Raw genomic sequence first — 25,690 nt, 5'->3', positions numbered from 1 at the left:
TGTGAAATCACTTTCTTTTTAGAAAGATTTCTTTATCTAACCCTCCTCTTTGTCAGCTCCATCATTTGTTATGCTTCAAAGAAAATTCTGTCCGTTGATTGATGTGGAGCCTTTTCCTGCTGAGAATAGTGACTGCGGCAGTTGAGCCATGGTGGATGCTGGGCTCTTGTTCAGGTGTGGGCAGGAACAGTGGTAAAACGCAGAAAAAAAACGTATTTGCTTGAGTGAGAAGGCTTTGAGTGGCATGGAACTGGAAAATGCCCAAACAAGCTGCCACATGTCTGTCTGAGGATGATTTTTGCCTCTGGGAGCACATGAACTGATCCTTAGAGAGATTTTAGCCACTGAATATATAACTGCAAAGTAGCAAATTTAAACTTTCCTGCACGCTGCCAGACTGGAAAGGAAAATGAATAAATAGAACTACTGACTGCATGTTTTTCTTTTCATATACTATCTTCTTTTTTCTGGCCACAAAGGTACAATTCAGATCTTGAAACAAAACTTGATGTGGCTGCAAGACAGCAAGACAGGAATGTGCATGGAAACCAAGGGCCTGACAGTCTGTGGATACACTGATGATTAATCCCTCCAAGGAATCTCCTCTTGCTCTTCACCTGTAGTTGTGCTGAGGTGTTTCTGCTCACAGCCACTGGTTTCTAGTCACTTAGTGCTAACTGAGCATATTTGGCATTTGCAGGAGCTCATGAAACTTCTTGTACTTGAACTTTGATATCTGTAAGGTAGAGCTGGTTTCTGTGAAAGCAGTACTGGCCCTGGAGTGACTTGAATGCTTTCTGTGTTGAAAAATCCATTTTTCCCTGGTCTGTAGGCAGTATGAGCTGTCTATCTTGCCATAAGCAAGATATTATGTGGCAGCTTAAGACTGTCTCAGTCCTGCCCTTCCTGCTGCTCCTATCATGTGCCTTTCATACCAGTGCAAGTGCTTGTCTGGTCCCACTGTGAGCCAGTTTAGCTCCTGGATCTGTTCGCTGGGGTATCAAATGAGTGTCAGTGCCCTTGCTGGGGTAGAGGGTCTGCTGGCAGGGTATAAGGTAGGGCAAGGGCAGTCCTGGCTTCAGCAGAGCCTGCTGCAAAATCCTGCCATGGCAAAGACTAAAGAAAGCTTGGAGTGATCCACAGAGATTTTTCTGTCTGCCTTTGAGGTCTATAGTTAGGCAACACAAATCTCACCTTTACTTTGCCAAGTTGTAGCTAAAATCATTTGCAGCTGTTTTTCCATGTCTCTGCTGGGGTAGGAGAAGACTGGAGAGGCTCTTCCTGTAGAGGATTCTCTGCCAGAGCAGAGGGGCCCTGCCTGGCCTTCCCACCCCACTTTGCCCTTCCAGCAGGTGTGGTGTGAGTGGAGCCACCTTTCCAAGTGGGCCACAAAGTGATTTTACGTTTTCCCTGCATTATTCACCGAGAGAGTCTCCATTTGGCATTGGCCATACCGTGCTGCTCAGCCACCACCAATGGCCCTGCAAGGTGCTGGGGCAAGTGTCAGCCCTGGGCTGCAGGACACCACCTTGGTTTGGCTGAAGCTGGTCTAAGGCTGCATCTTGGAAGTTTAGGATATGTTTGTGTTACAGAGATGATGGCAGAACCATATCTACGTTTGCTTGTGTTGTGAAAATGAATTCTTTAGGAACTGCATTAAATAGTGTAGTGTAGCCCCTGATGGAGCTCCTGTCAGGACAAAGGCTTGTTAGCAGAATATTTCTTTGCTAAGCAAATCTGCAGTACCTAAATTATCATTTTCCACACAGGAGTGAAATGCTTGTGAGCTTTCTAATTATGAAACATAGTTATTTTGGGCAGGAACAAAAATTTCAGTAATTTAAGGGCAAGATTTTATATAGACTGTCTTGATCGAGTGCCAGGGCGTGCTGGCTGAGGGGGAGAGAAATTACATAGTTAGTGGTCAGAATGACTAAACTGGTGAGGCTTGGAAAGCCAGTGATGCTCCACAGCATTAGAAAACTGGCAGTCCCTGCTTTTTAGTGACAGAAAGACTTTATTTTTAGTGTTGGCAGTTGATCATGTAGTGGACTAATTTCAAGCTCTTCTCAGATGGTACAAAGCATTAGCCTCTGACTGCTGTTGAAATAATGGGTATTAAAAATCATGCTGGAACTAGTGGAATGATGATGATAAAAAGGAAGGGAGTAAAATGATTATCTAGAGTGAATTTTGAGGTCAGTCCCACGTGACCTGGTGCTGGTTTAGAGCTGTGTTGTGGGCTGTGTACACAAATGGCAAACCAGCCGATCGGCTGCAGAGGAGAGCACTGTGGAAGTGGAAAATCAATGTCTTGGGGCCTGTTTGGATGAGAGGTGAATTCAGTGCAAGTTGCTGGACACATGGGAGCACAAGTACTGTAAGGCTGGAGGGGTTCATAGGGCCATGTAACATCCTGAGTTGGAAGGGAGCATAGACTCCCAATTCCTAGCCCTGCACAGACACCCCAGCAATCTCACTCTGTGCCTGAGACTGTTGTCCAAACACTCCTTGAGCTCTGGCAGCCCTGAGGCTGTGACCATTCCCTGGTCCTTGTGGCTCTTTGCATTCTGAATCCATGTCTGTTCAGTCCATGCTGATCTTCCTAGGTTTAACAAAATGCTCTTTGATTAGAAATGTTAAAGGAGGGGCAAAGAGCTGGCAATCCTGGGTGCCTGTGCTTGTCATCCTAGCAAGAGTAAAAGCAGAGCAATTTAGCTTTCTTCCCATTTCCCTCCTCTTTCAGTAACAGAGTGTGAGTGTCCAGCTGACCTTCTCTTTCCTTCCTGCAGTGGCTCCTGTTTCTTCACAGAAGTTGAGCTGGAAGCTTTGGCATTCTGAGGGCTACCCGGGTGAGAGCAGGGCCTGAGCAGTCGGGGAGAAGTGAAGTGTGGTGCTTCAGCACTCAGTGGCAGCACCACCACTGCAGCACACGCAGGAGTCCTGGCAGTTCTAAAGAATTCCACAGACATTTAGCCAAGCCATCTCTGCTTTAGTGCAGCAGGTATTTACATCTAACTCCCTGTAAATAAGTTGATGGCCCCAGTGCATGTATGAAGGTGTGGGGAGTTTCAAAATAGTTTCAAAATGTGGCTTCTATTCAAAGCACTTCACCTGACATTTCATGCTGCTATTTTGCCTTGAAAATGCTACGTTCATGGCATAATTATGCCTTTGCACGTATTACTCTCTTCCCATGTGCTCTGCTGGGTTTTTGTTGTGCTAATTATTGTAAGAGATTTGTTGTTGGTTTCTTTTGATGACTGACATGGATACTGCTGAGTACTTCTTGTTGTGTATGGGGCTTTTTTCCAATGGAAAAATCTGACATGCCTCTCTCTTCCTGCTTACATGAGAAGTATGACTCAACTGCTGTTGAAAAAATGAACCTCCATAGCTAATTAATCTGACTAGAAAATGAATCCTTTTATGTCATTTCACTCCCTTTCCCCCTGTTGTTTTTAAAACAGAATTTAACGCTTTCTCCAGGTTCTAATGTGGTTGTTTCAGAATAGATTTTCCAAGGATTTTAAAGCATAAAGATTTTAAAGCTGGATTGGTGGTACAGAAGTGCCTGTGCAGGGTACGAGGCACGAGGATGTGCAGAAGCCGAGGCTGAGGAGAGAGAAGGTGCAAAAGCTCTGTGGTTTTGCAGGAACAGCAGTACGAGCTGTTTGTTGTTCCCCAAATCACTGGTGAGTGTAATCTGTACTGCCAGAGATATGGGGATCACTTGGAGGTGGAATTTTTGGGCAGTGCTGGTTCTGACAGAAGGCCCTTAAGAGCAGAGCTGTGATCATGGGACACCATGGCAAGGTCATACCTTCCAGTGCCGACAGTCCGAGTGCTGACAGTTGCCAGGCTATTTTGGGAGCGCTTTTCCCTTTGTTTTCTGTGAACTCCTCTCTCTGTGCTGCCAGATTTAACCCTGATGCTGTTCAGCTGTCATCAGCCCTGCCTTTGTGTGTGGGTTTGAGGTGTATGTTGACATCATGTATTTACTCTTGCCTTGCATTTGCTGGAAGATTGACTCCCTCTATCTCCTGGCTAGCCTTGTTCCATATATTTTAGACTTATGACAGGAGAACTGTCGAGAAGTAAGTCTTGTCATTTAATCCCTTTGGCTGTGCTGTGACAGCATGACTGAATTGCCCTGCCAGTACTTCCAGCCCAGTGTCCAACAGTTAATGGTGCTGCTGGTGTCAGTGTTGGCCTCTGGTTTGCAGGAACCCCTTAACCATTTCCAAAACTTCTCAAAGTGGTCTCGTTACACCAGTCCTATAGAAAAAGTTGTAAAGAAAACCCTCTCAAAGCTCAGGTAAAGGAGTGACCTGGTAAATCTTGGCTCGAGGAGGGTTGTGCTGTGGCTGCTGGTCAGTCCTGGAGGGTGGGGTTAGCTCATCCTGGTGTCACTGAGTCTGTGCTGGTCTGCAGGCAGTGGGAAAGAACAGGCACATCCCACCCAGCTTGGACAGGCAACACCCTCTGGTGACGTTTGTCTCTTTACATTTTGAAAATGTGGATGAAATTGATCCTGTGCAAGGCAAGATGTGGGAGCACGTGGCTGGCCAGGAGGAGCCCTGGCAAGCCGGGCTTAAATCTTTTGGGGCTCTTGTGCTGGACTTTGGCTGAATTCAGACTGCACTTAGATGAACTCAGAAACCATTCTGCTTGTAGACTACTGCTTTTGATGGCCTGTATTCACTCTGACTCTTCCCTTAGCACAAAGCAAACTTTTAATGATTTGAGTATGCTGTCTCCCCTTGGTTTGTCCGAACAAAATCCACTTTTTCGTCCTGTGTCAGAATTTTTTGTAGCTCCTGGGTGGTGCAGCTTCTGTCACTCAAATGAGTCTACATCAGGTTTTCAGCATGAGGACATCATTTAGGAAGCAAAAGCCAGAGGCACGGGCACATAAAGTATCAAAACTGTAGAGGTGAGTCAGGTCTGGATCAGAATGGCTGCACAAATTTATGTCTTCTAGTCCTTCTCCACAATTATAAAGTTCTCTGAATTTTCAAGGAATAAATGTAAGTGTCTGTGTATGTCTGTATGAAGATATGTGCACACACTTATGATAATCCACACACAAATCCACAGCCCAGAAGGGTGAGGAGAATTCACTGCTGACACTGGAGGCACTAGATTAGGAGTCTCCTGAGGTACTTTCCAACTGCAGTGATTCCATGGTGTATCTGTTGCTATTCTGTTCCTGACTGGCACCGGGGTGTGTTGAGAGCTGGTGCTCTTCAAGCAGTAGCAGATGGTCCCTGCTCTGAGGATCTCTCTGTCTGAATTGTAAGTGGTTTCACCATATGGAAGGATGGAGTGGCCTTCTGGGCACACTGATGTGTGGAGGAGGGCCCTGAAGATCAGTGCAAGAATGATGGATGTGCACAGAAGAATCTCAGAGGTGTTTGTCAATACTTCGACTCAAGAGTTACAGAAATTTGAGTAGGTGATGGAACAGAGGGAAACAATCAGTGTCAGGGAAGGGTTGGATGTTTAAAGAACTTTGAACTTAGTTCAGCTCTTGATTTCTAGACTGGAGGAGAGTCTGGTATATGAATTAATAATGGGGGTTTCATGAGCAATCTGATTTAGCAGCAGCAGCATTTTGCACAGGGCAAAAGGTACCATAGTGCTGGGAGGCTCTGGAGATGGTATTTCCTGGAGTAGTGAAGAAGAGCTGAAGCATGGCCTCTCCTAGCCTGGCACCTCTCATACTCCATTTCAAAAGCCAGCATGTGCCTGAACAGGCAGTTTACATATCACATTTACGTGTGACAAGTGGAACTGCCAAGTATGATTTCCATGTGGGAGCCATGAGGATTGTTACCCAAGGATCTGACACGGTAGGATTACGAGATTTGCACTCTTGTGCACAAAGAAGTCACCGAGATTGGGTTCTATCACAAGACTGGGGTATTCATAGTAGAAACACGTTACACAGCAGCCAAGCATGCAGCCCTTTCTGCTTTCCTCTTCCTGCCTTTTCCTTATGCCTGGAACAAATGCGTGGCTTCTCCCTCTCAAATCCCAACCAACCACGTAGGGAGCACCAGGGAATGAAATACAACCAGAGTTAGCCCACAGCAGTTATTACAGGTTTCCTGGCTGCCTGATGCAAAGCTCCTACATACTACTTTATCTCATGATCATATTACAGTGGCAGATGTGACATCTTATTTGTAAACTGACATTGGTTCAGAGGTGCTGCAGGGAGCAGCACCGTGTGCTCCCAACCAGGTTCCCCCTTGTTACAGGTGTTGCTGTTGGCAGGGCCAGCACCTTGTGCAGGCACAGGGCAGGATGTGGCCCTGCTGCTGAGTGGCTCTCACTGACATCCTGGCCAGAATTATTCTGCTTGCAAACAGCTGCACTGGATATTATTCATGTATTTATGTTAAACCACCGGCAGTTGGGCAAGTTGTGGAGAAAACAACCACCTTCACATATGTGCCTGTGACAGCACTGTGGATGAGCAGTTACTGCCTGGAGTCTGTGTTCTTAGAAGAAGTGGTTTGTAACCACTTTTCTCCTTGTGGAGGTGAAAAGGCATACCTTTTTTTCCCCTCTCAGCTGATCCCAAGCAATTTCTGAGGAATTTGTCAGGTGGTTTAGATGCTCTCCTTGCTGCTATCCTGTGTGTATCTAATATGTAGTGGAATGTAACACCAGTCCTAGGCTGGGGTTTTGCTAAATGTGATGCAGCCCTAGAAAGTGAGCAGTGTCACACTGTTCACACCTTCTTGGAGCTTGATTCCCAGTCCTCTGAACCCTCAATCTCATCCCATCTGTCTCCTTTTCCTCCCTGATCCTCCAATCTCTGTCCCAGGGGATGCCCAGGAGATATGCAAACCAGACCCTTGGCAGGCAGCTGGAGCAGATACTCATCAGGGCTCAGTGGTGCTTGTGCGTTCTGAGTGCGTAGAGGAAAGAGCAAACACAACACCATTGTAATAATGAGGTTTCATTCAAGATAAGATCAGATTTTGTCTGGTTGCCGAACAAGCCTTGCCAGACAAGCCAAGTTGTTCTCTCCCATTTCCTGGTGTCCCCATTTCCTTACTGTAATGTAAACTTCATGCTCGGAAGAAGAATGCCTTGGCAACAGCTCCTGGCAAAACTCAAATCTGCAGTGAGCGTCCCTGGCTGGAAAGGGCTCCACCTGTTCACTGCGAAGGGGGGAAGCTAATATGCCATATCTGCAAATTTTAGAAACTGAGCACTTCCTCCCTATGGAAAAACTGCTAAATGCTGGTCTCCTGCCAGGAGCTGGAGGAACACCATGAGCTGGGGATGGAGACTTGCCCAGCGATGCCTGGGATTTAAAGCCTATGAGCCAACGTTCTTTGCGTGTTGAGTGGGTAATTCTGGGCACTGGATGCAGTTTGCATCAAGGACTGCTAAAACTGTAATACATCAGTACCGTTCCAGAAGCCCTTAAGTTTATCAACTGCCAAGAAAAATACAGGGATGGCAAGAGATTAGCCTGGTGAAGATCCATGATGAGCGGGAAAGACACTTACCCTGTACTCCCACCTTGTCACTTCACCTGAAGGTTGTGTTAGAGCTTGTACAGAGGCAGAGGATAAAGAAGGAATTAAAAATTTAAAGACAAAATTGCTATGCTCTGTAGTTAACCTTGTTTTTAGCCTCTCCTATGTGTGAAATAAGCAGTCAAGGGTTAGCAAGGCCTGAAGTGGAAAGAAATAAGCTTATCCCTCTATTTTTCTTCATGCCTGATTCCAAGGACTGTTTAAGAGAGGGAGTGTTTCCTCACCTGAAGAAACTACTCACCAAAAAGGAAGCATTACTTCTCAAGCAACTCTTTTTAGACTGTCTCCCCTCCCTTTTGGGGGCTGAGGGTAGGTGTTTGCTTTGTGATTCTGCTCCCCGAGGTCGTGGTCCTTACCATGTTCCTAAGGAATGACGGATCAAATAAGAGAGGAGAACTCTGCATAGCAATAGATCCTCTCGGGTTACTAAACTTATCCACTCTCCTAAATTTAAGGTTGGAAGATTAGTAGTACTTAAAGGAAGACATATCTACCACATTACTTCCTCTCTGTCCTCTTCTCCTTCCTCTAGTGACCTCAGGTAACCCAGTTGGCTCAGCCTGAAGGTGAGCTGTACCTCTGGACCCCAGTAAAGCCATTTTTCCTACAGGCTGGCTCACAGTGTTTAATTTTGCGGAGATTTGCACAAGAAAACACACAGCAGAGATGTGCTGGAGGGTACCAGCAGTCAGGTCTCTCAAAAATTTTAGGTGGACAAATGTGTGCCCTAAGTACTTCTAAACAGTGAGAATTTTTTTCTTTACTGTCTATCTTGGTTAAATTATGGCACCTATAAAATTATTAATACCATTAATGTATGTGCAAGTATGAATTCCCTGATAACATCGTGCTCATCAGTTGATACCTTAAAAGTACACAGAGAAATACATTGCAACCCCTGAAAGTTGCCATTTAATCTAGTCGTAACATTTTTAAAGGCTTTCTAAAGTTCTTGAAGTTCAGAAGATCTTTAGAAGTTACCAATTTTACTCATTATCCAAGTTGTTGACCTCATAATTCTTGCTCTGAGTTGTGTTGAACATGTCTTATCATGTTAGGATCTGAGGAGTGTGTTCTTTTAGGGTGTCTGACTAAAAAATTATGTAAATAATCCATTGCCTGATAGTTTCTTATGACACCATGATGAGATTTTTAGAGCTGAGCAGGAGTTATTCAGTACTTTTTGTCAAATGCCAGTTTTAGAAATTGCTTTTCCACCTCACTTTTCCAAATCTCAGCCAATGTAATTAGTTGCATACAACAATGCAAAAAACCCTTGCATTTTGGTATTTCAGGTAGGCCTAACATTGGTCACACTTATCACTTAAACTGTTCATGTGACTCTACTCTGTCTCAGTTCCATTCCTGTGTCATCAGCTCGTACTAAAATCAGTGTTTGCTAGGCAGTGTTCCATGGCTGGATCACATAGCTGTAAGAGCAGCTTTTCCTTGATCACATACCATGAACAGCAGCTTTTCATGAACTACAGAAGAGAGGAGGAGGGTTATTTCTGTTACATCTTAAAGAGTACTCTGCTGCTCCATTAAGGATAGTCCACCTTTGCATTTGGCTTTCTCTTGGTGGTTAGTGCAGACAGCAAGTATTAAATGGTCCTGGCTCCCTTGGGAGTCCCTGGGGCAGTCAGCACCCACAGAGCCCTGACTCCTCATCATTGATTGCTCTCTGCAGGAGCCAGGAGAGGCAAATCGTGGCCCATTTCAGTGTAGGAACAGGTGGGGATTGATACCATTATCCTGCTGGTTCTATCAGAACCAGACAGGGTGGGGACCAGCACAACAGCAAGACCAATAACAGAGAAATTTACTGGAGTGACAGGGGCTCTTTTATGCATTGAAACAGGCATTTAACTGTAGAGTTCAGTGGCTAGAGAAAGAACCGTGCTTTTCCCTTGGCTGATTCCCAAACTATGCAGATGTATTTGATAAACAATGTAAATATAATTCTCTGTCAAATATGTACAAAGCTCATGCTCTAGAGACATTCTTCAGTCTACATTTAGATTCACACTCGAGCTATAGGTAACACTTGAACAAACCCAGCAGAGTAGTGCATGTGCACAGGCAGGAACCATCCATCCACCTTGCTGCCTTGGCTGATAAAATTCCTCTGTGAGGCTCCAGTGCTGTGGGCAGCCAGAAGGGATTGTGCCCAAAAGAAAAGCACTGCGTGGGCAAACCTTTCCTGGCTATTTCCAGAGCAGTGTGCTTTTAGATGAAGTCAAGACTGGTGGTGTTCCCAGGTAATGTAAGTAATTCATCAGGAAGATGTTAAGTGCAGTTCATGTGAAGTGTGTTGAGGGAAAGCTTGAAGTAAATCACAGTAAATATGAGTGGTAGTAAAACAGAGATTCGATCTGAGTTTTGCAGGATCAGACTTGAATCCTCAAAGAATTTCTCTGTGAGCTGAAGAGGGATTATTATGGATCTGCGTGTTTCCATGCCCACCTCTGCATGCATCACATCCTTTGCCTTCTTGCTGAGTTTCGGTGCATTGGTACAGACAGAAGACATTAATAGATTTGTTTGTGTAGTTTGACAGATTATAGAAATCAGGCGTTTATCCTTTCTATAGTATGTCTTACAATTAATCAAATGCATATTGGGCATGCAGTAGTTCTCCTGGACAGTAGGAGTATTTGGCTTGTGTTCCCTCCCACCATCACCTGCTGACACTTGGAGGCTGCTCGTGTTGCTGAAGCAGAAGGAACAAATTGCAAGAAAAATTCTGATTAGATTGTGAGAAGAATTACCCACAGAGGGGGTGGGTAAGCATGGGGATAGGGAGTCTCCATCCCAGCAGACTGAACTGAAGCAGACCCTGAGCAGTGTGATCTAACAAGATTTAGCCCTGTTTTGGGCAGGGCATCAGACCACATAAACTTAAAGAAGACCAAAAGCTTGCTCCTGAGACTGGTGTTAGAACCTGGTTTGCATTCACATTGCTGAGATGTAACCATGTCCTGCCCCATCATGCTTGGACCTGGGGCTCCCCCAACTTAATGGAGGTGCTCTTCAGTTCCCAAGATTTTTTGTGTTGGTTTGTTTGGGGTTTTTTTCCCAACTTCACTGCTTGAAATAATCTAAGAGAAGCCCCTCAGAACAAGTTTTACAGGACAAAACTGTTTTGGTCCTGAGGATGGGAGAGTGTTGATTGACTGAGCAGGGAAGATGGAACCAGTCCCAATCAGGCTCAGCCATTCTGGGTTTGGAGCAGCCCCTGAAGTAAACGACTTCTAGACTTCTGCTTGTGCTTTTCTGGCCAAGGTTTAGGTAAACTAGTCTCAAGCAGGGCCAGGAAACACACTGATGCTTCAGTACAGGCTCAGCTGAGACTTGAGCCTGCTCATGGTGCATCCTTTTCCAGTGCCATGGATGTTCCCTGTGTTATATCATATTTGCTGAGTACCTGCACTAGGAGTTCGTTATCTGGAATGTATTTCTTGGAGGTTTCAAAGCTGAGCTTGTGCATGGCTACTTGTGAACCAAGCAGATGGAGGAGTGATTGTTTCCTAAGTAGGCAGTTTGGGATTTGCACTGAGAATCCTAGAGTGTCCCGAGTCGGAAAAGCTCCACAAGGATCATCCAGTCCAACTGTCCTTGCAGTAAAAATAGCAAGGGCTGGTTGTCCTGGTCCAGGACATGCCTCTCATTTAACATGAGCAGTGCAACAGAGATGAACATGTTGATAAACCAAGATTGTTTCTTTTTGGGGTGTGTGGATATTGGTTCTAAAGGATTTCCTCATTTTTATTCCTTGCTGGGACAGGAATGGATAGATAGTCAGTGCTGCTTGTTCTAGATGGATCATTTTGGAGTCACCTGACTGCTGTAAACAACAGACATGCCCACATCAAGCTATGCAAAAGGATCAAATGTTGGGATTTTGGAGGAATTCTGGACAAGCTGTTTCCCTCTCTAGTAATGAGGAACTGTGTTTCTGCCTGGGGATGGACATGTAGTAAAAAGCAGTCCTTGCACCTCCTGGCCATGCCCCGTGCTTCCCAGCAGAGGCACAAGCATTTGATGTGTGTATTAAGTTGCCAGCTCATCCTTGAATAGCAGCTTCCAGTGAACTGTAAATGCAATGCAGAACGTGCTGGAGCCAGGAATTTGAGGAAGGAGGAATTCCACCCAACAGAACTGCTGAGACTTGAAAATCAAGCTAGGTTTTCTTCTGGCAACTTCCAAGAGCTTTCTATAAATGCTGGCTCAGGAATGAATACAGCAGCTTATCAAGGGCTGTCATTCTCTTCAACAGCTCATGGGGCTGTAGAACAAACAAGGAAAGTTCCCTGTGTTAGACTCAGGAAAACAAAGAGCTACTGCTGAATAAAGGAGATACTAAGTTCTCTAGAGCTCTGCTTTTGCATTGATTACCTCTGTAACTGAGCTGCTCTAGTCTGGCTCCTGGAGCTGCTGCTTTCCCTTCTCATCCCTGCCCCTAGTGAGACCTCATTGTGTTCATTGTTACAACCTTTATTCACTGACATTTTGAGGACAGGTATAATCTAAGTAAATGCACAGCTTGCCTTGCTTAGAGGGATTTGATGCTGTACCTAAAACTAACACAGATCCATCATTTCAGCATCACCGCTGTGGGGAGGGAACTGTGTGGGAGAAAGAGATCAGTGGTGAAAAGTGAAGATTGAGCAAATTCAGAGGTTGTCTATCTGGGAACTCCGAATTACAATTAATTTCTGAAAGTTCTGAGATTTGTTTTAGTTCACAATTTGAAGTTACCCTAAGCTTTAAGGTGTGATTGCTCACAGCATGGGAAGTTCAACCTGATATTGCCTGCTGTCAGTGAGGGTTGTACGTTTGATGTAACACCAACACCAACTTTTTTTTTTTTCTCTTCCTTTTCCCTTCAATCCTTCCACCCTTGGACATCCGTTCCCATCTTCCCTCAGGCCTGTATTGATGAGAACCTGGACATGGTGAAGTTCCTAGTAGAAAATGGAGCCAATGTGAACCAGCAAGACAACGAGGGCTGGACCCCTCTTCATGCAGTGGCATCATGTGGCTACCTGAACATAGCAGAGTGAGTGAGTTTGGGGCTATTCTGGGTATTTATAACACTTCCCTGTGCCTTTCTGTTCAGAGCAGGTACACAGGTAATGAATACTCTGAGCCTTGTACAATGCTTTGGATAGCAATGCTGAAAGCAGGTGCTTTTCCCTTGGTATTGAATTCTGAACTTCTGAGGATTAATGTGAAGCCTTCAACTGGTTGCCTTTGGCTGTTGCCATTAAATTTTCTTATGATTCATTAGATAATTTAGCTAAAATGCCAAGCAAAAAGGAAATAGGACAGCTGATACAGGGATGTGGAGTGAAGAAGCTCCTCCCTGTGAGGGCGCTGAGGCCCTGACACAGGTTGCACAAAGCAGCTGTGGCCACCCCATATCTGGAAGTGTTCAAGGTCAGCTTGGACAGGGTTTGGAGCAGCCTGGTCCAGTGGACAGTGTGCCTGCCCATGGCACGGCTGGGACTGGATGGGCTTTTGGGTTCCTTCCGACACAAACCAGGCTGGGATTCTGTGACTACATTTCCTTACCACAGACAGACTGGTGTGAGCAATGCTGTGGTTAAGTGGGGACTTTCAAGTTCAGCTGTCAATCCAGCACCACCAATGTGTTCACCACGAAACCTCGCGTGCCACATCCAGTTTTGAACACTTCCAGGGATAGTGATTTTACCACTGCCTGGGGCAGCTGTGCCAGGGCCTGAACACTATTTCCAAAAAGAATTTTCTCTCGCCTGAACCTCTCCTGATGCAGCTTGAGGTCATTTCCTCTTGTACTGTCCCTTGTTCCCTGGGAGCAGAGCCTGACCTCTACCTGGCTGCACTGTGCTGTCGGGAAGTTGTGGAGAGTGAGAACATTCCTCCTGAGACTCCTTTTTTTCAGGCTGAAACCTTGACAGCACCAACCCTTTATTCTTTACTAGACAAACTGTGCTTCTATATTTAGTCCGCCACAGCTACCAGAAAGTTTCCAAAATTGGAGTTAAGATAACTATTTCTTAAATGCATTGAAAATAAATTATAAAACCAGGCAACCTCACTCTCCTATATTTGTGTGCTTAAACAGATACTTCTTTTACTTCTCAGAATTTTACTGAATAAAAGATGTACAAGCCAAAGAAGATGTCTGTTGTTCTTCAATGAACTTTAAAGTTACAAGAGGACAAATTCAATAATTGATGATACTTGATGAGACTATTTTAAAATTAGAATAATCTTCTTTCCTTAAAAAAAAAGGATGATCAACCAGATTAATGCAAGAACAGGGGTATTTAACTGTGGAGAAAGAAAACTGTGAGCCTTTGAGCAAGGACTTTGCATTTACAATGAACGTTTTTAGTCTAGAAATTGGCTAAGAACAAGGTCCTCATTTGGTAATTGAACTTGCATGAGAAAGGCAGATACTTTGTGGTGCTGTTTGGATGACTGTGTCATTGCTCTGAAGCCAAGCACATGAGGTGTGACGTGCTGGCCTGGGTGTCCTTGCTGCAGGTACCTGATCAGCCACGGGGCCAACGTGGCTGCTGTGAACAGTGAGGGGGAGGTCCCGTCTGACATCGCGGAGGAGGCGGCCATGAAGGACCTGCTTCTGGAGCAAGTCAAGAAACAAGGTAAAGGAAGGGCTTGAATATCGGAGAGTTGGGACTCCTAAGAGTTTCTGTATGGGAATTCTGCTGCCCTTACTGTCTGTTGGTGAAGAGAGCTGAGATCTGGCCCAGGATGCAGCAGACAAATTTTGCTTTGCTGTCAGGACAGTGAAGCAGATGCAGGAGGTTTGTGGTCTCTGTCCTCGGGATTCTTCAAAGCAAGGCACCACAGTCCTGAAATTTGATTCATCAGGTCTAGTAACTTTTAAAGTGAGATTAAATTCTGACCTCAGATATCAATGAAACGTCTTGTTTCACTAAGGCTTTATAAAACCGAGGTGAGATTTATGGGAATACCAAAGGCAGGGACCAGGAAATGAATATTCCAGGCTTGGAGTGACATGCTTTATCCTAATGTTTCCCTAGATTTCTTCTGCTGTATTCCCTTTCTTATCAGGTGTGCCTGGCTGAGGAGCTGCTTTCCAGGCTGTCCCTGCACAAACATCCCTGGCTATAGTTTTGGACTGATGTTAACATAAAGAAATGCTTTATCAGTCTAAATTTTTTTTCGTACTCACAGAATTCATTTGGGAGTTTCACTGGTTGAAAATTTGCATATGTGTGTGAGAAGTTTAAATCATGTCTATGAATTTCATCAAGAGTGTTGGAAAAGGAACCCAGGGAGTTCCTGGAACTTCCATCGTTGGACATAGTCAAAGCTCAACTGCATTTGTGTCTGAGCTGGTTGATCTGGCTTTGAAGTTACCCTCCTTGGAGTGTGTGTTTGGGCTACAGACCCCCAAAAGACTCTTTCCTGTCTGGATTATTTTATTCCTGCAGGTTTTGGGGGCTTGCTTGCATGCTAGATTGAATCCAGTCCCTTTATCAGATACATTCTGACACATGGTGGTGACTTTATTTTTTAAGGTGTAGTTAGGAAGGAACCAGTCCCTTGCTGCTTTGTCATCTGTGTTAATGCTCCAGGGCCACCAAGTTTGTCAGACACAACTTGCCCTCAGAGAAGCCAGGCTGGCTGTCACCAATAACCACCTTACTTTCCATGGGTCTTACCACAGTTTCCAGGAGGATCTGCTCCATGATTTTACTGTGCACACAGGAGAGGCCAGTTGGCCTGTAGTGCCCCAGGTATTCCTCTTTTCCCTGTTCAAAATGGGGGTTGTTTCCTATTTTCCAGTCTGTGAGAACTTCACCAGACTGCCACAACTTCTCAAATATGAGAGTAACTTAGGCACTTCCTCTGCCAACTCCCTTGGATGCTCCATAGATGCATCTCACCAGGTTCTGTGGACTTGTGCACCTTCAGCTTCCCTAAATGGCAGTAATGTGGTTGAAATCCTACAGGACATCAAGGCAGTAATTCTGCCTCACCTGCAAGTATTTTGCCTGACACTCTTTGGGCTTCTGCTTGCATTGCCTCACCACATTAGTGGTGTCCTGCTAAGATGCCCTGAAACAACCATCTGTCTCCACTGAGAAGATTCCAATCACACAGTTTAAAGGATCATAACTGCTGGAGGAAATGGGCTTGAACTTTAAATAAGCATCTGTCCAGCTCTGCAGCCTGTCCTCAGTGGGGGCTATGAGCAGATGCCTGCTGCAGACTGTAATAACAGCTCAACTGTGTACAATTCCCCTCCCAACCTCCAGCCACTGTGCCTCCAGAAATTCCTGAGCCAAACTGGCTTTCTGTGTACTTGTGAGTGCTCCATGGCTTTCTGTTTCCTGAGCTCGTGCAGCCCTCCTTGGGAACTCCAACATGTTCAGCAATTGTGTGTAATAGCTACAAACTTGTCTAGTCCTTGGTCTGAAGCCAGTTTATTTCTGATCTTTGCAAAATCCTGCTACAGTGGGTCTCACAGCTCAGACTCTTGAGTTAAGTGTTTTCCTTGGTTCTGTTTTAAACCTAATGCCCCATAATTTAATTGGCAATCATGTCATTCTTATACTGAAAGTAATAATCCGTAGGGACACTTGCTCTTCAGGACTCTTCTTGATTTTTGAGATTTGTCATCTTCTAATTTATGTGTTTCACTGAGTCAGAGAGTTCCACTCTGATTAATCTTGTTTGGATCAGTATCAATACTTGTGATTGATATATTGTCCTTCTGTGATCTCATTACTGTGAAAACTCCACTTAGGAAAACAAGTCAAAGTTGATTTTGCCTCTCACTGGTTTAATGACAGCTGACACAGTTTGCCAGCCAGACACGCCTCCCTCTCCACATCATCTCCCTGCCTCTCCTCATCTCCACTGCCCCTAAGCAGTCACTTAGGCCATCAGAGTAGATTTCTTCTGGCCTTCTAATGCGAAAATTATTTCAAATTGTGTTTTGTCAGAATCTGGAGGTTTGCTACTCAGTGGAATAACTCAATACTTTTCTGAGCCTGCGTGTCATGAATGCCTCTGGAGCACTGCAGATCCCTGTGTGTGTCCCGTGCAGTGTCGTGAATATGGAGTGAGCACAGAGCTGGCATCCTTGTGCTTGCAGGAGACATCTGAGGATCCTCAGACCTTCCCTGTAGATTAAACCCTCACTACAAGTCAATTCAGTCAGTTAAGCTGTTGTTTGTGACTCTGTTGTTTCAGTCTGGGACACAGCCCATGCAGAACTCATCCTTCTACCTTTAATGCACAGCTGAGCTTTTAGTTAATTGGACTGGGCTGCAACCACCGGCCCACTTTCAAAATTTTTAATTCAGACAGTTTTTGAAGTCTCTGTCAATGACACAGGAGCTCCCAGTTCACAGAAGAGGCTTTTGCTGATTGTTTTTTGGAAGATCAGAAATAGTTTACTAATTTTTTATAGCAAATGGAGTATAGGGTAAGTGTAACAAGTACTTCAGAGCTTTCATCACTTGTTCATCTGTTCTTCTGTGCTTCATTCCCTCAGGTATAGACCTAGAGCTGTCAAGGAAAGAAGAGGAACAGCAAATGCTCCAGGATGCTCGGCAGTGGCTGAACAGTGGGAGAATTGAGGATATAAAGCAGCCTCGGACAGGAGCCACAGCTCTTCATGTTGCTGCAGCCAAGGGCTATTCTGAAGTCATGAGGTAGGAGCTCCTCCCCGGGCTGATGCATGAAATTAAGGCTGAAGAAGACATCTTGCTTTACATTCAGAGAAATTTGTTCCATACTGAGATTTTCAGGCTGTTATTTCTGAAAAGGTTCTGTGGTTTTATGTGTCCAACCACAGTGGTTCACCCAGAAATACACAAGGACTGGAAGATTCTCTTTCACCTCCAGACCTTTTTGAAGTAATGAAAGCTTTTCGGAGAGTAAGGCATAAATTAGAAGGTCTCTAATTTTTCTAATCACAAGGTCTGATTTTCCCTGTTAGGTTAATAGTTTTAGGACTAGCAAGTTAAACATTATTAGGGGATAAAAGTATAATTTTGATATACCAAGTGACAACACACACTGCATGACAGTCACAAACATGGCCAGTCTGGTGGGAAAATGCAGTGTGCACCCCTGTCTCACTGTCCTTTGCCCCTTCATGCTACTGTTCCTGCAGTGACAGAGGGATTCCAGCACCTGACAGCTCTGCTGCCCTGGCACTAACAAGATTATTATGAATATAAACTTGTCCAGTGTATCATTTCCTGGTAAAAAACATTAATATTGTTACAGGTAATGTCAAATTGGGCTTTCTGCCAATAAAGCTTTCTTCCCTGCGCTTCATGTGTGGGGGGAGCTGCCCATGAACATAGAGCTCATGGAATCCCAAACTGGGTTGGATTGGGAGGAACCTTGAAGCTCATCTTGTCCCACTCCCTGCCTTGGGCAGGGACACCTTCCTCTATTCCAGGTTGCTCCAAGCTCATCCAACCTGGCCTTGAACACTTCGAGTTATGGGGCAGCCACAGCTTCTCTAGGCAACCTGTGCCACCAACCTGTGTCAGCACCCTGACAGGGAGGAATTTTTACCTCATATCTAATCTAAACCTGTCTTCTGTGTGAATCTATACTCCTTATCTTGTTACTACATGCTCTTGTAAATAGTCTTTACGGGGTGTCATGGTTTGACACTGCCCAAGGCCAGTCGAGAGTCGCTCACTTACCCTCCCCTCCCACAGCTGGGCAGAGGAGAGAAAAAAATTAACAAAGGGTTCATGAGTTGAGATAAGGACTGGGAGAAAACACTTCAAGGGCAAAACAGGCTCAACCTAAAGTTGCAAAGTGAATTTATTACTAACAGAGTCAGAGGAGGATAATGAAAAGTAAAATAAGCCTTTAAAACACCTTCTCCCCCCAGCCACTCCCTCCTTCCCACCAACAGCACAAGGAGACAGGGCATGGGGTTTTGAGCAGTTCATCACCAAGATTTTCTTCCACTGCTCTGGGATAGGTGTCCTTCCCTTGTGAGACTGTGGGGTCTTTTCCAGAGAAGACAATTCTCCATGAAATTCTCCAGTGTGGGTCCAATCTCACAAGCAGCAATTCTCCCAAAACTGCTGCAATGTGAATTCCCCCCACAGGCAAACAGTCCTCCCAAAACTGCTGTGGCGTGGGTCTCTCCATGGAGTGCTGTCCTCCAAGGACAGGCTGCTCTAGCCTGGAAGCAGGGCACTCCCTCTCCACCAGGTCTTCTACTGGATCACAGCCTCCTCCAGGCATCCACCAGCTCCAGTGTGAGCACCTGCCCCACAGGCTGCAGGTGGATCTCTGCATTCCCCATGGGCTGTGGGTGGATCTCTGCATTCCCTGTGGATCCTCATGGGCTGTGGGTGGATCTCTGCATCCCCCATGGTCTGTGGGTGGATCTCTGCATCCCCCATGGTCTGTGGGTGGATCTCTGCATCCTCGTGGATCCCCATGGGCTGCAGAGGCACAGCTGCTTCACCGTGGCCATCACCACAGCCTGCAGAGGAATCTCAGCTCTGGTGCCTGGAGCAGCTCCTGCCCCTCCTTCCCCACTGCCCTTGGTGTCTCCGTGTTGTTCCCCTCACATGTTCTGACCCCCTCGTCTTCTCTGACAAGAAGAAAAACTGCACATGCCCACTTTGTTTGGATTTTCCTTTTAAATCTGTTGTCACAAAGGCGTTACCAGCCTCTCTCATTGGCCCAGCTTGTCCAGGAGCATGTCCATCTCCAGAGCCATCAGGGACCGGCTCTGCCAGACATGATGGAAGCTTCCAGCAGCTTCTCACAGCAGCCACCTCTGTGCCCCTCTGCTACCAAAAACCAGGCTGTGCATGACCAACACACAAGCTTACTCTGTTGCTCATGTTAAAATCCATTCTGGAAGTATTCATCTATCTTGGTCCTAAATTTCATTATTTTAAGTGACATGATTTGATGTTGAAGAGCTGTTTCATATCAAGTTCAAGCATTTTATTGTACTTCATGTTTCTGATTTGTATTCAGTCATCAGAACTTATAATTGAGTGATGAGCTCTCTGTGCCTGTACTGTGCTCAAGAACAGCAATCTAACTCAGCTCATGTGAATAGAAATGTAATATCTCTGAATTTGAGGTGTTGGTCCCATGATTAGTTCAGGGAAGGATTGTGTATCCAGTGCTCCTTGATGAAGTTCAGTGTGTGCAGGATGACTTAGTTCTGGACAGTCTCTCCTTGGCATTAATTGTGGTAATGATAAACACATCTCACAGCAAGTTGACATTGTTTCACTCTGTGTATGTGATGGCTGTGCAGAAGTTCAAATCCAGAGCTTTAGTGACTTAAACCAAAGAGGCTGACAGCCAAGAGCCAGCTAACACTAAATGAGACATGGAATTTGTCTGTGACCTTGAGTCTCTTAGCAGCTCTGTTTTCTCCCTCCTGCCAGCTGGAAAATCAACAGAAACTCAGCACCTAATTTACAATTTCTTTCACAGAGAAGCCCACAGCTGCTCTGCTGTGACTGTGTTTTATTTAGCACAGTAGCACATTGGTGTAAAGCTGCAGAAGTTTCCAAGCTATTGGTGCCATGTTAGGGTCGTGCTGGATTTCCCTCCTGCTGTGCAATGGTGGCTCTGGATGGGGGAATTTCCCCCAATGGAAATGTTCAGGAGCAGTTTTACCAGACTTACGGAATTCCCCTGAGATATTCGTCAATATTTAAGCAACTTGGATGATAGTTTTGATACAGGAGCTGCTCAGTGCTCTCACCTGCTCACTGCCACAGCAGTGTGCACATGGAGCCCCAGAATACCCCAACCCTCTTTTGTTTGTTTTGGTATTAAATATTCAAGTTCCAGGTGCTGTGAAACACCAGTGTTCTTCTCTGATGGCAAAGGGAGGGTGAAAGGGACACAGCAGTGAGAGTAAGGAAAGGAGATCCCAGGCAAGTTCACTTGTGGAAGATTTGCTTGAACTGTGCAAGGGCTACTCTGAAAAAATGCATCTGGGGTTGTTTAATCCAAATGAGGGTTGTTTGGCGTACAGATTTTACCTCTGTCAACATCACTGATGCTTCCCTGGCAGTCCTGTTAGTCTCCTTGTGGACCACCCCACACTGTGGCCTTGTGCTCTCAGAGAACCCAGCTTGAGTTCCAGTTCCCAAGTGTCCCTCTCCAGGCAGGTGCTGTGCTTGGCTGCCTGGCACAGGGATGGCAGTTGCAGGAATGCTGTTTGTGCACTCAGTGCCTGAACCAGTCCAGACTCTCTCCTCTGCTGGAGCAGGAGTTCAGACTGGGTCACCAATGCCAGATGAGAAGTCAAGGTGTTCTCCCAGTTCAGGACATGCTGAAAGGGAACCTTATCAGTTTGACATGTTCCAGCAGGTTTTACATCAAAGCCACTTTTCATTCAATGCCCTTTCCATTAAAGTTTCGAGCACGTCAAATGGGATTTTGCTTTGATTAATAAACAAGTCCAGAAGCTCCTGGCTGTTAGGGAGCCAGGCTGCCCACTTGGTGCCTAACAGGGGAGACTGCTCTGTCAGGAAGTCATTCCTGATCGGCAGAGATCAATCCTGCTGCTTTCCTCAGGCTCCTGATCCAGGCTGGGTTTAATTTGAACGTCCAGGACAATGATGGCTGGACTCCACTCCATGCTGCTGCTCACTGGGGAGTGAAGGAAGCGTGTTCCATCCTGGCTGAGGCTCTGTGTGACATGGACGTCAGGAACAAGCTGGTCAGTACACAACTAATGCAGGATATTCTGTAGCTAGATTAATATAGACTTGCCTGCTGCATGATCATGGGATCATAGAACCCCAGACTGGTTTGAGTTTGGAGGAACCTTAAAACTCGTCTCATTCCAGTCCTTGCCATGGGCAGGGACATCTTCCACTAGCCCAGGTTGCTCCAAGCCCAGTCCAGCCAGGACTGTCCCCCCAGTCCCTCTCCAGCTCTCCTGGAGCTCCTTTAGCCACTGGAAGGGGCTCTGAGGTCTCCCTGGAGCCTTCTTTTCTCCAGGCTGAACAGCCACAGTTCTCCCAACCTGGTTCCAAAGCAGAGGGGCTCCAGCCCTGTGGTCAGTTTAGTGGTGTCCTCTGGATTCTTTCCATGCTGGTCCCATGTCTGTCCTGAGAGGAGAGCTCTGGAGCTGGACACAGAGATCCATGTGGGGTCTCATAAGAGATCCAACATCACAATCCAACTACATGACAAAGTCATAGCAGTTCTCCTTGCCTGTGCACTGGATAGTTTAAGTACATCAGTATATGAGGAATCTTGACTTGCAGAAGGCAGAAGAAATTTCAAATATTATGGGAAACGTGACCTGACTAAACTTTTCAGACTGAGCTTGTAAGAAGGGATAGGGGCTGATCTGTGCCATCCTGAGTTAGTGTAACCCTGAGAAATCAAACGGCAGCAAAAAAACAGTCTTGGAGTGCAAAATAATATACTAATATTAAGATATAAGGCACTGAAAGCAAGTGAACCCATGAGAAACTGGCAGCTTTAAATCCTCCCTGTTCTACATATTGGTAATAAAAAAGGAAATTGAAGATTTGTGAGACATGAGTGAAGAAAATAGGATGGAGGAAAAAGTGCAAAAACATTTCCTTTCTCATAGTTGCAGGTTTTTCCTTGAAGAGCCCATTGATTTTCAGGGGCTTGTCCAGGGCTGCTCTTGGTATTCCTATCTCTGTTGGGATGTTCACACTGGTCTGTGAGCTGCTTCCCACTGGACCAGGGTCAGGTGTGCCATGGCAGCCTCTGGGGGTGGAGAGAAGGCTGGATTTGCTTGGAGGAGCACTAGGGGATGAGGCAGGCAGAGGATGTGATAAGAGAGGGCCCTGTGTGTTCAAGTGCATTCAGCTGTGCTGGAAATTGCTGGAACACAAATGCCCTGTGGACGAGACCTTTCAGCCTGGTGAGCTCTTTGGCACCCAAAATATGGGGAGTCTTTTCTGTTTCAATGCCATCAGGTGCTTTTCCAAAGAGTTTGGAATGTGTGTGGGGTTTTGTATCATTCTGTAGTTGAAAAGAAACAGTCATGGTTCTATTTCATGCATTACCTGCTCCTTCCAATCCAGAATTGTCTCCTTGTTGGGTCAGATGGGAAAGGCTACCTTGTATTTTTGACCTGTAATCATCAGGTTTTTAATGAAATGGCATTTAGAGCTTTAGTTATGCTGAAAATGTAACCAATTTCTTGGTTTGTGCCCTAGAGTATTTTTCCTGGTGTGTTTTAGTTTATGAATGCCCATGGATGTGGAGATGGATCCCAAATTTTTTGGCTTGCTGGCAGCCTTTCAGAATGTTTAAATACATGATGATAAAGTAACATGGAATCAGGAATATCCTGAGCTGGAAAGGATCCAAAGGAACCATCTAGTCCCACCCAGACCTGCACAGACATCCTGACAGTCCCACCCTGGGCATCCCTAGGAGCATTGTCCAAACACTCCAGGAGCTCTGGCAGTCTTGGGGCTGTGCCCATTCCCTGGGGAGCCTGGGCAGTGCCCAGCACCCTCTGGGGAAGAGCCTTTTTCTAATATCTAATATAAGAAGAGGTTGATCACATTCCCTCGCAGTACAAGAGTGTCCTTTTTACAAACATGAAAACTCAAGTATAGTTCTGGCTATTGGATTTGAGCAGCAACAACCAGGGAGCTGCACTGCCCTGGTAAAAGTTGCTCACTGAATATAAAAATGATCTTAGAGGTCTTTTCCACCCAAAATGATTCTGTGATTCCATGATCACTGTCACATGGGTTTCCTCTGGAGTGAAACAAGAGTGTAATTCACCATTTGGGGAGGGAAGATGTGGAGCATATGCACTGGTAAATAGGACTTTTTGGAATATTACCACTGTGCCATCTCAGATATTCTCTTGTGTTCTCTCACTGCACCAGGGCCAGACGCCCTTCGATGTTGCTGATGAGGGACTTGTGGAGCATTTAGAAATGCTGCAGAAGAAACAGACTGTGGTGAGTTTCTGGAGATCATTTTCCACCTCTTCAATTACCTTTTCACACATGGGTGTTCTCCAAGACATATGGTGCCAACAGATGCAGGAAGCTGAGGCCCAGCTATTTTCTTTAGTTACTCATTTGCAATCTTTAATCACAGCAATATTTTTCATAGCTAGAAATCTAGATAACTGAATGACTGCAGCAAGGAGGTCACTAGTGTGATGGCATGCAGAATTATAGGAACTGGTAAGGAATTTGTGTTCCTCTTTGTAATTATTATTATTCTGCAGTTGCTTTGTTTGCAGGCAGGCTCTCTAGCATCAAACTGCTCTGTTGTTAATGAGTGATTACCCAAGTCAGCTTTGTGTTTGCATCCAGGGAATTACAGTGTCAGTGTTGAGAAAGAGATCTGTTACCATGTCTGTCTCTTACAATAGGGAGGCTTTGGATTGAGGAAGAAGAAATTACACACTTCAGGGAATTCTGGACTGAAAAAATGGGTGGTTTCAAAACCATATTAAATTGCCATTTCATAGTGCAGTGGTGATATTGGAAGGAATTATAAGCCAAAGGTCGACATAAAAAAAAGAAAGCAAAATATATCTTGTTCAAAGTAAGGGCAGTTGTCAAGCCAGAAAGTTTGGTTTGGATTGATTTTTTTCCTATTTCATCTGGTCCACTCAATTATCTCATTTGGGTGCTTCTGAAAAACAAGCTAACCTTCGTTCAAAAAGAACTAAAATTTTGTAAGTATCACTTAAAACATTGGGTTCACAAACAGACAGAATGGGAACACTGCTAATAAACCCCAGGAAAGGATTTTCAGGAACTGACAATGTGGGTGGTTAGAACTCCAACTCTGATCACAACACAGCTGCTGCCATCCTCAAATAGCAACCTTAGTATTCACAGGAACTTCTTAAAAATTAATCAGCTTCTCCCTAAATGAGGTGTTGATAAATACTATCAGGATTGTATTTTGGATTCCCTTCTCTCACTACCCAGGATTTTGCAGATAACTGCACTTCTTAAAAGAAAGTGACTGCTCACCCATTTTAGGGCTGCTTTGCAGAGGCTACAACCCCCCTGTTCTCTATATGGAAGCACTATATAAAGGCCTTCTCCATTTATTTAGTCAGTGTAGAACTGGGCAGAAGAATGCAGATTTTATCACATCTTTTTTTAGTGGACATGATATTTTAGTGGAAAAGCCAATTCATCATGTGTTTATCATGTGCCATTTTTATCACTTAAAAGTAGAAAACTTGTATTTGTTAGGGATAAACAGGCAGTTCCATGACATTATTTCTCTTCCAAAATCAGATATACTTTCAGTCTAAAGCAGAACACTGTGCCACCCTTGCTAACAGATTTGCTGCATTACTGGAAAACCGGGGGGATTTTTGTTTGCTGGAAGCAATTAACTTGGTTTGGGTTTGGATTTTTTTCCCAGTTACTGAATTACCTGTGAATGGAGCAGGTGGTTTCCTGCACTTCCCTTTGCTGTGCTCCAGCAGTTTGGTCAGTTTAACAATGTTGTACCCCAGATTTTTGCTCTTCACTGGAATCCATACACCTTTTCCCACTTCACAGGGTGCCCAGCGAATCTGTGGCTGCCCCATGCCTGGAAGTGTCCAAGGCCAGGTTGGACAGGGCTTGGAGCAACCTGGGATAGTGGAAGGTGCCCCTGTCTATGGCAGGGGGTGGGACTGAATGAGCTTTAAGGTCCCTTCCAACCCAAATAATTCTGGGATTCTAGGATTCAGAATTTACAGTGCTTTTATTTCCTCTGCCTGGTGTCAGCTGCTGTCAAAAGAAAAAGAATAACCTGGTGAGCCATGACACATCAGAGTCAGCCTTACATTGAGCCCCTAACTGCCATCCCTACTTCTGCCTCAGCTGTTTCTGTGCTTCTCAGGTACTAAAGGTACCTGAAAAGGTAGTAAAACAATTTTTGGGAACTGTTTTGTCCTCTGATGGTGGTAAAATTAATACTGCTGTTCTCTAGACAAAATCTTTCAATTTCTATGTGATCCCAGGTATTCTCATGCAATGAGAGTGCATTTGAGAGATTTAAGAGGTGACCCACCCTCACAGGAGTTCCCTGGTTGCCTGTCCAGGGCAGATTTGAATGCTTTCCTCCGACAGCAAGTAAATAGCAGC

General features: G+C 45.2%; 1 protein-coding gene across 7 annotated transcripts in view; it reads left to right on the top strand.

Moving 5' to 3' along the window:
• The window catches only part of PPP1R12B (protein phosphatase 1 regulatory subunit 12B), a 132,149-nt gene that overhangs the window by 23,359 nt on the left and 83,100 nt on the right, over positions 1 to 25,690 (top strand). For all 7 annotated transcript variants that reach the window (XM_063418415.1, XM_063418417.1, XM_063418416.1 and 4 more), the window contains exons 2-6: positions 12,494 to 12,624; positions 14,100 to 14,218; positions 17,107 to 17,266; positions 21,150 to 21,294; positions 23,468 to 23,542. In XM_063418415.1, coding sequence (XP_063274485.1) covers positions 12,494 to 12,624; positions 14,100 to 14,218; positions 17,107 to 17,266; positions 21,150 to 21,294; positions 23,468 to 23,542 — 630 coding nt within the window. The remainder of the gene's footprint in view (positions 1 to 12,493; positions 12,625 to 14,099; positions 14,219 to 17,106; positions 17,267 to 21,149; positions 21,295 to 23,467; positions 23,543 to 25,690) is intronic.

The sequence above is a fragment of the Prinia subflava genome, chromosome 23 (genome assembly GCF_021018805.1).
Source record: "Prinia subflava isolate CZ2003 ecotype Zambia chromosome 23, Cam_Psub_1.2, whole genome shotgun sequence".
Taxonomy (NCBI): domain Eukaryota; kingdom Metazoa; phylum Chordata; class Aves; order Passeriformes; family Cisticolidae; genus Prinia; species Prinia subflava.
Note: the sequence above shows the minus strand (reverse complement) of the source record. Positions and strands in the feature narration are given on the sequence as shown.